Here is a 13,437-nt window from a genome sequence, read left to right on the forward strand (position 1 = left end):
TTGCTGCTCAAAATGTCATGCAGCAAAAGGGCTAACTCAAGCTTCCTCAACCTCGGCCCTCCAGATGTTTTGAGACTACAATTCCCAGCATCCCTGACCACTGGTCCTGCTAGCTAGGGATCATGGGAGTTGTAGGCCAAAAAACATCTGGAGGGCCGAGGTTGAGGAAGCCTGGGCTAACTGCTCTTCTTCCCACCGCCACCCCGCACAATGCCACTGCAATCAACTTTGGTATCCCCTCCCTTCAAGACATTACATAACCCCTCTGGATTTTTACAATTGCTAAACCATGCTTTCTTCTTCATGGATCACTGCCTTGCCGTGACGAAGAGGCTTGAATAACTCAGAGAAGCTATGAACTATGCTGAGCAGGGCACCCAAGATGGACAGGTCATAGTGGAGAGTTTTGACCAAACGTGATCCACCTGGAGCAGGAACCGGCAAGCCACTCCAGTATCCCTGCCAAGAAAACTCCATGGACAAAGACAGGAGTGCCTGGCGTGCTCTGGTCCATGGGGTCACGAAGAGTCGGACACGACTAAACGACTAAACAACAACAACAAAACCATGCTTTAAAATACCACAGTGGACATTATTATTAGACCCCCATCCCAAAGCTGGTCACTTTGCCAGTCGCTACCTTAGATTTTATTTTCAAAAGCTCCACCCCCCCACCCCCCAAAAACACCCCACCTCGAGTTGTACCACAGCTCAGTTACAAAATTATACCACCCTGGCTACCTCCCAGTGCATAGCCAGCGCTGAATTGCATTCAGAGGCCTTGTGCTCCATTGACTGGCATGCAAATTGATTGCAGCTGGACCTCCCAGAGCATCCAATGGGAATTCCAAAGACTGGCAATGCATGCCCGCCAATATTTTTTGTAAGTTCACAATCCTGTTTCCTCCACTGGCAGATAAAGAGTTATGCAGCACCTATCTTTCCTACCACCGCACGGCTGAAAATCAGAGAAGGAAAGCGCCAAGGAAGCAGGGGGGAAATCAAGCAACGTCCAACACAATTTGCTCCCCGGTTCACCTTGGGGACAAGATACTGTTCGTCAGTACACGCCAGGACGTAGGCTTCAGCTCTGCCCAGTTCGTTCTGAGGGAAGTGGGCGTTCATTTCGTCGCCGTCAAAATCAGCGTTGTAGGCTTTGCAGTTGGCATAGTGAAGCCTCAGGACCTTCTCTTCGGGCAGGATCCTGGCTCGATGAGCTTGGATGGAAGGTCTGTGAAGGGTAGGCTGCCGATTCAGCAAAAGGACATCTCCGTTTTTAATATGGCGGCACACCTGCAAGAGGTTCAAGTTCAGCCACATAAAAAAGAAATCTTTCCAAGAGAGTTAAGATAATTTCTCAATACACAGTAGGAGACACAGAGCCTTTCTTCCCTCCTAAAGGCTAAGAAGCTGCAACCTGTGTCTCTCCTCTCTTCTTCCTTGATGGTGGAATCTATTGACTAAAACTAATGGGGCACAGGACTCTCATGGAATCCATTACAGGCCTGAGCAGTGAGATTGGAGCCAGTGGAGACAGGAGAAGGGGAGGAAGGAGTCTTGTTATGACAACCTCCTAGGAAATCTTTTTATTCATAGTCCGTTACAGTGGTGCCTCGCAAGACGAAATTAATCCGTTCCGCGAGAGTCTTCGTCTAGCGGTTTTTTCGTCTTGCGAAGCAACCCTATTAGCGGCTTAACGGATTAGCGCTATTAGCGGTTATTAAAGGCTTAAAGGCTTAGGGGATTAGCTGCTAAAAGGCTATTAAAGGCTATTAAAGGCTTAGCAGATTAGATAAAGGGGGGGGGAAAGCGAAAAAAAAATCTCTAGACTCGCAAGACATTTTCGTCTTGCGAAGCAAGCCCATAGGGAAATTCGTCCTGCGAAGCAACTCAAAAACGGAAAACCCTTTCGTCTAGCGGGTTTTCCGTCTTGCGAGGCATTCGTCTTGCAGGGCACCACTGTACTTGTTTCGTTTGTTTAATCTGTATACAGTGGTACCTCAGGTTAAGTACTTAATTCGTTCCGGAGGTCCGTACTTAACCTGAAACTGTTCTTAACCTGAAGCACCACTTTAGCTAATGGGGCCTCCCGCTGCCGCTGCGCCGCAGGAGCACAATTTCTGTTCTCATCCTGAAGCAAAGTTCTTAACCCGAGGTACTATTTCTGGGTTAGCAGAGTCTGTAACCTGAAGCATATGTAACCTGAAGCGTATGTAACCCAAGGTACCACTGTACCACCCTTCATCGGAAGATCACAGGGTAGTTCACAACAAGATAACTCAAAATACACAATTAAAATGAAAACAAACCAACAAAGCACCCCCCAAAGCATGTTTAAAAGGACACAGCCAGCCAAAGTGGAAGGAGAATTCACAGAGAAGTAAGGAGAACCCAGAATCTGCCTTTCACCTAGTGGTCCAGTACCTTTGTTCAGACTAACTGATACTGGGGTTTCAGAAAGCAATGCTCCATTTGCCTAAGGAGGGAAATGTGTTCCCTCGACTGGGGAAGGTGTTGAGAGGGGACCAGATTATCCTGCACGCCTTGCTCTAAGTTTTGGACCTGATGGAGCCAGCTTGGCGGTGGACTGCTAGAAGTCCTGTAATCTTCAATGATGCAAATTGAGTCATCTAGCCAGGGAGGGTTGTGGGGTTTTTTTGTTTTAAGTCTTTAACCTCATCATCCTAACTTCTAGGTCAGGGGCATTATCCAATATGATGCCCTCCACCTACAACTCCCATCATCCCTGACCACTGGACCTCCAACCATTTGGAGAGCACCATGTTGGCTGCCCTGAAGTGCCCTTATGTGTGAAGCAACTCTACTCACAATTTTTATCCCTGGTTTCGGTGCCCCTGTGGAAGGAGTCAGAAGTTGCTTGGCTATGGCTTCCCTCTGGGTCTGACTGGCTGTGCTCAGTATCGTGCGAGACCCGTCTTCGTTGATAACCATGGAAGCACCTGGGTGCTCATTGGGACCATTGATGACCGCCTGCCTCAATTCCTGGACATTCCAGGGAGTTACAGGCTGAGGATAAGTCAGCTTGGTAGCAAACACCTACAAGGAAGAAAAAGCAAAGGCAAGGATCAAGTTCTTGTCCGTGGTATCACAAGAGCAGAGATTCACTTCCATTCTCCTTACTAAGACTAAGTAATCAGTGTACTAGCGAGATAAATATTATTCACTGTCATAGGCTTTTAACTCTCACCCACAACTGCAGCAAGGTCAAAATAACCTGGCCCTCCCTTTATCATTCCTTCTTCTTCCTCTTTCAGTCCATCCTTCTCTGTACATTTAGTTTGTTGCCTCCATGTGGGTCCTTTTTTTGGCTGATGTTACTTTGCAAAGTGCTGTGTATATTGGTGGTGATACACACATAGTCATTGAAAATTATGTGTTCCCAATGAAGCCTACCTGACCAATCATCACTGCAAGATGTTTCAGAGGAAACAGATTAGAAGACACAAATTCTCAGCTTTAGAAGTAGGGTCCAGCTCCGAGGGCCTTCTGGCGGTTCCCTCACTGCAAGAAGTGAAGTTACAGGGAACCAGGCAGAAGGCCTTCTTGGTAGTTACATGCCCCCTGTAGAACACCCTCCCACCAGATGTCAAAGAGCAAAACAATTATATGACTTTTCATAGACATCTGGAGGCAGCCCTGTTTCAGGAAGCTTTGAATGCTAAAGGTTTTGTTGTGTTCTATTACAGTGGTACCCTGGTTTAAGATCAGCTTAGTTTATGGATTTTGGAACTTGGATTAAGAATGTTGCAAACCCAGAAGTAGGTGTTTTGGTTTGTGAACTTTGCCTTGGAAGCAGAACATGTTCCGCTTCCTGTTGAGTGCAAATTGAGTCCTCCGCTACTATGGGAAAGCATGCCTTGGTTTAAGAACGGACTTCCGGAACGGATTAAGTTTGTAAACCAAGGTACCACTGTATATTCCATTGCAAGGAACCCAATCAGATGGGTGGGGTACAAGAACAATTATTATTATTATTATTATTATTATTATTAAAAAAGACAACATATTCCAAAATCATGGAAAGGTATAAAAATGCCAACCCCCAAAATCTCCAAAATGATAAACCACCTTCTGTACTAAGTAGGCTTCTCTTACCATAGGAATGCCAATTTCATTGGTCCGAATGTACATGTCAGGGCAAATGACTGACCGAGCTGCATAATCCACTCGCTTTCCCATCATATGCTTGCGGAACAGGCCATCCTTTTTCTCCAGAAACTTTATCACAAATGTTTCGGGGGAGAGGGAGATAGAGACAGAGACAGAGAGACAGACATTTTCACTATTTTGATCTATTTAGGTTTTCAGCATAAAAGTTCAAGGAAATCTACATGAAACCGCTGGGGAAGGTCATCTGGTGAGGTGCCCTCAATATGTGAATGACACCTAACTCAACTTCTCATTTACATTCAAGTCAGGTGAGATGGCGCAAGTTCTGAACTGTTGGATGGGGGCCAATAATCTAAAACTCAGTCCTTACAAAATGGACATTTGGTGGATATGTGGTTTGTCTGCTCAAGGAAATGGTGTTCAGCAGATGAGGATTTACTCCCCCTAAAGCAGGCATAGGGGGAACTCTGGCCTCTCAAATCTTGGACTCCAGCCAGCAGTCAGGGATGGTGGGAGTTGGAGCCCAACAACATCCGAAGGCATCATATTGGCTATTCCCATGTCCTTAAAGATCAGGTTTATGGTCTGGGGATGCTCCTAAACCCAACTTTGTCACTAGAGATTCAGGTGGCCTGTATATCATTGTGTGACTTTCATCAGCCAAGACTGGTATGGGGCTGTAGCCTCCTGGCAGAGATAACTTGGCTTTGGTAATCCATGCTCTGGAAAAATCCAGAATTGGATATCGCAATGCATTATTTTCAAAAGCTGCTTGAGAATTACACTTTTAAGCCTAGCAGCTGTATTCTAAACTAACTGGGACTGAAAGTTGGAACCCTATCACGCCAGCACTTACAAGAACTGCACTGACTTCTTGTTCGTTTTAGAGCACATTTTGAAACATTGCTGCTTACCTTCAAAGCCTTAACACGGCTTGGGACCTGGATACCTGAAGGAAGTCTAGTCCCGTATCAGCCTACCCACCTGAAGGAGAACTGGTGGAGAACTCTCATCTAGGTGGGCTCCCCAATACATTTGAGATGAGATGGGTAGTGACTTGACAGACCTATTTTTGGTGCTGGTACCTCATTTATGACAATCCCTCACCACTCCTTGGGCCCTCCTGGTTAGGCCTTCTCTGCTATCTTTTTTGGCTCCAAATGACTGTTTTCTTTCATTCTCCCAGACTTTTAAACTTCTGTCTCTTAACTTAGCTTAAGTGCTGCTTGATTGCTGGCTTTATTAGGACTGGTTTGTTTTGCTACAGTGTCTTGATATTCTGTTCTTTATATTTCATTGTGACCTGTGCTGGGAGCTGTTTCGCTGAAGAGCATTTTTAAAATAAGCAAAATAAATAAGTGTCAGGAATACAGTCGTACCTTGGAAGTCGAACGGAATCGGTTCCGGAAGTCCGTTCGACTTCCAAAACGTTCGGAAACCAAAGCACGGCTTCTGATTGGCTGCAGGAAGCTCCTGCAGCCAATCAGAAGCCCTGTTGGGAGTTTGGCTTCCAAAAATAGTTCACAAACAGGAACAGTCACTTCCGAGTTTGTGGCGTTCGGGAGCCAAAACATTCGAGAACTAAGCCGTTCGAAAACCAAGGTACGACTGTAGTTCACAAGGTATCAACCCCTTCCAACAACTTCAGAATACTCAACCAAACACTGAATATTTCTGCAGCTCTCACCTGACGTACACCAGGGTACTTTTCAGACATTAACTTATCCATGTCGCTGTCGAACACAATATTTACATGACTCTGAAGACGAATCCAAATGTTGTACAGCTTATCTGCAGTAGTCTGCCCTGGGATTGTCACCAAGACAGAACGGTCCAGGGGCTCCACAGGCTGTTTATCTGTGTTTATCTGTGAAACATAAAAACAAAACTACTGAGGTCAAAAAGCCTCACTGAGTTTTTTATTATTATTATTATTAAGTTTTTATTGTTAAAATAATTCATCATTAACACACATATATTACAAATATACAAGCATACAAAGATACATTTCATATAATCCTTAAAAGTCTTCAAACATACTTACACTCAATCCCGCAGATAATTCCTTTTCCCATCACCATCCACCACCCCTCACCACACCACCTTTGTGTTAGACTTCCAATCTACTCAATTGCAATTTCTTTCCACTTGTTTATTCTAATAGGAGCTCTGATTTTTCGATATGGTTTTGCAAGTATCTTTTAAACACCTTCCAGTCCCTGTCTATCTTCTCTTTTGAGATCCTTCCAATTTCTCCCATTGTTTTGGATATATTGTAGTACTCCAATAATTTGGCAAGCCACTCTATTTTTGTTGGTACAATACCACTTTTCCAGTTTTTCGCAATCAATAGCCTTGCGGCTACTGTTGCGTATAAATATAAGCCTCATTGGGTTTTAACCACATGCGTTTTCCACTGATACAACAGACACTGAACAGGTCCTCCTGACCTTACCGTCTTCAGGTCTCCTTCTTCAATTTGCAACGACTGACACTGTTCCTGAGCTATGAAAGCCAGAAGTTTCCGAGTCAGAAGAGCATCCTTCATCACAGCTTGCAAGTTCACTGTCTGACCATTTGCAAACATCTGGTCTGCAATGCGATTCACGGGACGATATCTATAACCAGAGATAAACAATGCCCTCTTTCTAGAGCTGATACAAATCACAACTGTAAACCAGTAAAACCTTTCAGGATCACATTGTGAAATTAAGTCCAAAAGTGCTTCGTTACCTGGAAGGTGGAACAACAAGTTTATCGAGGAAGAACATATCAGGATTGAAACTTGAATCACCAATGGCTGTCATGCCAGAGAGAAGCTTGCAAAGGAAAAAACCTAAAAACAGAAAAAAGAAGCATTAGCACCTTGCTACATTTAGGTCAAAGCTGTCACACACAAAAACAGGTGTTAATACAAACTGTTCGCAGAACACACACCTACAAGGTATGTTTTCCAACAAATCCATTTGATAGTTTCCTGTGTATTCATGGCTGTGAGCATGGACATACGGTAATTTATATCCTCCTAAAACCTTTGAAGGGACGCGGGTGGCGCTGTGGGTTAAACCACAGAGCCGATCAGAAGGTCGGTGGTTCGAATCCCTGTGATGGGGTGAGCTCCCGGTCCCTGCTCCTGCCAACCTAGCAGTTCGAAAGCACACCAGTGCAAGTAGATAAAAAGGTACCGCTCCGGCAGGAAGGTAAACGGCTGCTCTGGTTCGCCAGAAGCGGCTTAGTCATGCTGGCCACATGACCCGGAAGCTGTATGCCGGCTCCCTCGGCCATTAAAGCGAGATGAGAGCCGCAACCCCAGAGTCGGCCATGACTGGACCTAATGGTCAGGGGTCCCTTTACCTTTACCTTTATAACATCTTCTAGTGCCATGCAAAAACCCACAACCAAAAGGCAACAGGGTCATATGCAACTGTGAAATAAGATGATGGCTGGCAGACTGGGCAACACCGAAATCTGGCACACAAGACAAAATCCATTGGGATTGAAATAAACGGAAGCTGCATGGAACACAACTTTTGCACAGCTCCCAACTATTTTAATGACGCCTGCTCAGGAAAGCATCCTGTTGGACTGTGTGCCATGCTAATTAGAAGCAGTTCTTGAACTTTCTACTCTGGGCACGACGACATCTGGGCTGAGCCCTGGTGTACACTGTAAATATTTTAGATATAGCACAACTTCCTCAACTTGAGAAATGAGACACATTTTCAGTTCTTTCTACCCACAGAAAAGACCAGATACCGATGTCACAGGATACACCCTTTCGCAGTATTTGGAAGGAGCAAACGTAGCACCTCTCAACCATCTGAGATGTCTCGATGCCAAGAGCAAGGAATTCTCAAAACATAACAAAAATCAAACCCACAACAGGAATGATTCTATATGCTGTATCCATAAATATGGACTGATGCAACACACACCCCAAGATTGGGACTGGGCACCAACTATAAATAAGGACCAATCCCTTACCTTCATTCTTCCACAAGGCTTCAACATGTTTTTTGGCAATAGCAGGTGTCATATAGCCACGTTTTCCCAGCTGGGTTTCATCTATGGCTAAGGAGTTAAAGTTTATGGATTGAAAAAAACCCATTAAAATTCCATCATAAGTTATTTGTAGAATTTCATACAACTAAAACACAAACTAATAAAAATTGCACTTGTTCAATACCAGCAGCAGTCAGCTACAGCCAATCCCAGTGGAAAGCTGCACACACAAATGGTAAGGTAAACTTCTGAATATTCTAGCTATGCATCCACCCATTGGGTCTTTGATATAGCCAGTCTCAAAGGAACAGCTCCAAGTAAATAAAAATAAGTATTTGGGAAGCTGTTGAAGAAAGCATATAGTATTCTGCTAGAATGGGAAACAAAAGACGAGGAAGTCAAATCAGTTATGATCAAATGGGCACAGGATATAGGACATAATATACAATTTGAGGAACTGGGAAAATTGTGGAAAGTAAATTTGAATTTTACAGATTGTTCTCTTTTGAAAGAAAATTATATGAAAATGATGTATAGATGGTATACCATACCAGTACAGATAGCAAAAATGTACAAAACCGGGTCAAACATATGTTGGACATGTAAAGAAAAAGAAAGGCCTTTTTATCATATGTGGTGGGAATGTAAAGAAGTTAAAAAAATTTGGGAAATGATATACAATGAATTGAAAAAAATGTTTAAAATGACATTTGTAAAAAAACCAGAAGCATTTTTGTTAGGGATTGTAGGACAAGACCTGCCAAGGAAAACAAAGAACTTATTTATGTATGCTACAACAGCGGCAAGAGTCTTGATAGGACAAGGATGGAAGAACGAGGAAACCCCGACAAAAGAACAGTGGCAGAAAAAATTGATGAGCTACACAGAGCTTGCTGACATACAAATTGCGGGACAAGGACAACTGTGACTTTAAGGAAGAATGGGAGCTTTATACAAATTATCTAAAAAGACAACAAAATGAACTGGACTCCTTGGCAGGTTTTGAATAAACATACACAAATTTATTGGTTGATAACATGGTAGATAGATAATGTAAGGATATGTATAATTTTATAACATGCAGAGAATAATATGTGCTGATAAATCAGAGAGAGGAGCTGAGGGAAGTCTCGGGGGGAGAGGGTTTGATGGGGGGAAAAGGGGAAAAAATAATGAATATGATATGTTTTGAAATTTTGTTATGCTGAAATTCCTAATAAAAATATTTTTTTAAAAAATAAACGAAGGCTTTTAAAGTAAATGAGAAGTTATACTTTCTCTGAAGATACATTTCAATGCAACGACATACGTACTTGCTGCTTCCTCCACTACCATCTGTTTGCCTGACTTGATTACTGTGGTAGGGTATGTCACAGTGAGCTTGCTATTGTGCTCTTTTCGGACAAGTGATCTTCCCGCTCTTGGAGAAAGAGTAAAAAAAGGACAACATTGCAATTGTTAAAACCAGTATACAGAATTCCAGCAGTTATTGCTGGGGAGGGGAAAGAAACAGCCCTTATAAGGTTAATTGGCTTCTGATCAAATGGATATACTTACTTGCAGTTTGGACATCTCTTTGAACCCATGTGCGATTTCCAAAACTGGGAGATAAGTTTGCTTCTATACTCGCATACGTTTTTTACCTAAAAGAGGAAAAAAATAACAGCTTCATAATTCACTGTTGGCTTGCACAACTCCCAGTAGCCTACATATTAATCACTTTCAATTCAAACATTCATCATTCATGTAGGTGGTGGCAGTCTTCCACAAACAAATCAGCAGTTCGAATCCCCGCGACAGGGTGAGCTCCTGTCGCTCTGTCCCAGCTCCTGCCAACCTAGCAGTTCGAAAGCACGTCAAAGTGCAAGTAGATAAATAGGTACCGCTCTGGCGGGAAGGTAAATGGCATTTCCGTGCGCTGCTCTGGTTCGCCAGAAGCGGCTTAGTCATGCTGGCCACATGACCCAGAAGCTGTACGCCGGCTCCCTCAGCCAGTAAAGCGAGATGAGTCCCTCCCCCCCCCGTGTCGGCCGCGAATGGACCTAATGGTCAGGGGTCCCTTTACCTTTACCTCAGACATGGAAGCAAGAGCAGACTGCTTATTCAATGCCCCATAAATAGTGGTCTATAATACTGTTTCGTCTTACTTACGTGTGCACCATGTTCTCTGAATTGGTTATTTTGGAGCAATTCCTTTGTGTGCAAACTCAGCACTTCTTCCACATCTGCACCTGGTGCGTCTGCATTGTCATCTAAAAACTAAAATAAAGATTGAATTAGAAAAATGCTGAATGCTCTCAGACAAAAACCAAGAGGAGCCAAACTTACCCTGCTTAGGACGGCCTCAAGATCATGGGCTGCTTGAAGCAACCCTACTTCCAGAAGTTTCAGCTGGTTAAGCAGTAAATGAATCACAGCCCGTGGACAGGTCAGGTGGCCACAGCTCAAGCAGGAACCTCGTATCAAAAGGAATAATTTCTGAAGAAGATAAAATAGTTTGTTTATTATCACACTACTAAATATTTCATTAAAGTTTCAAAGCACTTTTCATATTTAATCTTGTTTAAATCCTTCCAAAAACCCGGAAAGGTAGAACACTATACCGTATTTTTCGCTCTATTGGACGCACCTGACCATAGGACGCACCTTGTTTTAGAGGGGGAGAACAAGAAAAAAAAATTATCCCCCTCTCTGCGCAGCGCCCCTTCAGCGAAGCGGCAGGAGAAATGGAGCCCCTTCCATTTCTCCTCCCGCTTAGCTGAAGGGGCACTGCGCCTTAGCTGAAGGGGCACCTACTCTTCAGCGAAAGGAACCCGAAGCCTCAGGAGCGCAGCGGGAGCTCTGGAGGCAGTTAGCTTTGAAGCCTGGAGAGCGAGAGGGGTCAGTGCGCACCAACCCCTCTCGCTCTCCAGGCTTCAGTGAAGGCAACCCGAAGCCTCCAGAGTGCTTCGGGTTCCTTTCGCTGAAGCCAGGAGAGTCTTGCTCTCCAGGCTTCAGCGAAAGGAACGCAAAGCCTCCGGAGCACAGCGGGAGCTCCTGCCGCGCTCCAGAGGCTTCAGTGAAGGCAACCCTTAATTTTTGGAGGGGAAAATGTGCGTCTTATAGAGCGAAAAATACGGTAATTAACCAATGTGAAGTGTTCACACCATACATTTATTCTTCACACTGCGGTAACTTCAACACTGAAGCAGCACAACCACCCATCCCATAGACTCTGGAATATGAGAAATCAGGAATGTCATGAATATACTTACATCAAAAAAGAGAGGATTGTAGACAGTGAGGGGCAGTTCTATGTGACCCAGATGACCTGGGCAGTTGTTGAAGTCCTGCGTGCAAGTAGCACACACTTCTTTGTTGTCAGTTGGCCCCAAAGACAAATCGTACAGTCCATTTGGTGACGGAGTACCCGCATTATCCAGAAAAAGTGGGTTGGTTATAGATTTTACACTCAGATTCCTACACACAAAAACAAAATTAGATGCGTGGCATCAAAGCCATTTTTGGATTGCATTTCCCTGAACTCCATGAGATAACAACTTTTTTTAATCATGAAGTTAGGAGAGAGAGGAAAGAGTTCTCATGACATGTTTGTGGTTTTGCAAATGGTACTAGTTTTGCTTGTATCAAACCTTTTTACCCATAAGAACGGCTATCAAAGATTTTGGGTTGTATCACACATTGCTGTCCCCCAGTGCTCTGGAGCCGATTTTGAGGGTACAGGGGGTAGGAGAGGAAGGAGAAGACCCGTTGCACTAGTGGAATTCTGCTTGCACAGAGAAGATTGTCCATTCAATAGCCTTTTTTACTGGAACACTCCCAGCTGGAAGACCACAACAAGATATGTGACACAGAACTATTCTTCAATTGCCTCAATGCAGGCAACATTTCTGGCACAATGTTTTACTGTTTGCTGCTGCAACAAACTCTTGACACCTAGAAAGGTGGTCCAAGATGTAAACGGAGCAGGGGAATATGAATTTTAACAGCTCATTTTTACATCCGTGTGTGTGTGTGTGTGCTGTTAACAGCAGCACAACTGTATAAGTGAGAATTTTTTTAACGGGTACCTCTCCCATAGCTGAGTAGTATTGTACACAAATTATAGTACACGTTTTCCCCAACTGAATTGGCTTGCACTACATTAAAAGATGGTGACAGCAGTCATGAAATTAAAAGACGCCTGCTTCTTGGGAGAAAAGCAATGACAAACCTAGACAGCATCTTAAAAAGCAGAGACATCACCTTGCCAACAAAGGTCCGTATAGTTAAAGCTATGGTTTTCCCAGTGGTGATGTATGGAAGTGAGAGCTGGACCATAAAGAAGGCTGATGCTTTTGAAGGAGGAGGAGACTCTTGAGAGTCCCATGGACTGCAAGAAGATCAAACCTCTCCATTCTGAAGGAAATCAGCCCTGAGTGCTCACTGGAAGGACAGATCCTGAAGCTGAGGCTCCAATACTTTGGCCACCTCATGAGAAGAGAAGACTCCCTGGAAAAGACCCTGATGTTGGGAAAGATGGAGGGCACAAGGAGAAGGGGACGAAGGAGGACGAGATGGTTGGACAATGTTCTCGAAACTACCAGCATGAGTTTGACCAAACTGCGGGAGGCAGTGGAAGACAGGAGTGCCTGGCGTGCTCTGGTCCAGGGGGTCACAAAGAGTCGGACACGACTAAACAACAACACATTCAAAGAATGCCTATATCTGCACCAACAGCTCTGCTGGCACATCTGCAGTGGCACAAACAAAGTGATCTAGAATAACCAAAGGGGGAGCGGGGTCCCCAAAAGCACCGCGCAAAAAAGAGTCAGATTTGCTACTAGCACCCCATAGTTGAGCATGTTGTTGGGCACACGATTCCTGCATCGCAGGGGGATTGGAGTAGATCTTGGCTGGGGAGGGCGGGGTATAAATAAAAAAATATTATTATTATTTATTATCAGATGACCCTCGTGGTCCCCTCCAATCCTCGCTTCTCGGCCTTTCGGCTCAGATCACGCGTAGCACGTGTGCATCTACCACACTTGACTCTCAGTCTCAGACTCGCAGGTTCGAGACCCACGTTGGGCAAAAAAAAAGTATCCTGCCTCGCAGGGGGTTGGCCTAGATGACCCTCGGGGGTCCCTTTCCAACTCTCTTAACAGTCTTGCTACCCAGCCGCGGGGCGTACCGTATCTCCTCCTCCGTGTACATCCCGAACGACAGGCCCGTCAGCCGCCGCCACGGCGCCTCCTTCGCCGCCGCCATGGCCCCGGGAAGAGGGGTCGCCGCCCCTGCGAGGAGGAGGAGAGACACGGGAAG

The 13,437-nt window shown here is 44.6% G+C and overlaps 1 protein-coding gene across 1 annotated transcript in view; it reads right to left on the reverse strand.

Moving 5' to 3' along the window:
• POLR1A (RNA polymerase I subunit A) overlaps positions 1-13,436 on the reverse strand; it is a 36,807-nt gene extending 23,371 nt beyond the window's left edge. The window contains 13 exon segments of the mRNA XM_080976464.1: positions 1,039-1,293; positions 2,830-3,057; positions 4,117-4,239; positions 5,819-5,998; positions 6,587-6,749; positions 6,865-6,967; positions 8,116-8,202; positions 9,447-9,553; positions 9,691-9,776; positions 10,285-10,392; positions 10,462-10,611; positions 11,388-11,592; positions 13,307-13,436. Coding sequence (XP_080832590.1) covers positions 1,039-1,293; positions 2,830-3,057; positions 4,117-4,239; positions 5,819-5,998; positions 6,587-6,749; positions 6,865-6,967; positions 8,116-8,202; positions 9,447-9,553; positions 9,691-9,776; positions 10,285-10,392; positions 10,462-10,611; positions 11,388-11,592; positions 13,307-13,383 — 1,872 coding nt within the window. The 5' untranslated portion in view covers positions 13,384-13,436.
• Position 13,437: the final 1 nt, after the last annotated feature.

This window comes from Podarcis pityusensis (genome assembly GCF_964106645.2).
Source record: "Podarcis pityusensis genome assembly, chromosome: 13".
In the NCBI taxonomy this organism is placed as follows: domain Eukaryota; kingdom Metazoa; phylum Chordata; class Lepidosauria; order Squamata; family Lacertidae; genus Podarcis; species Podarcis pityusensis.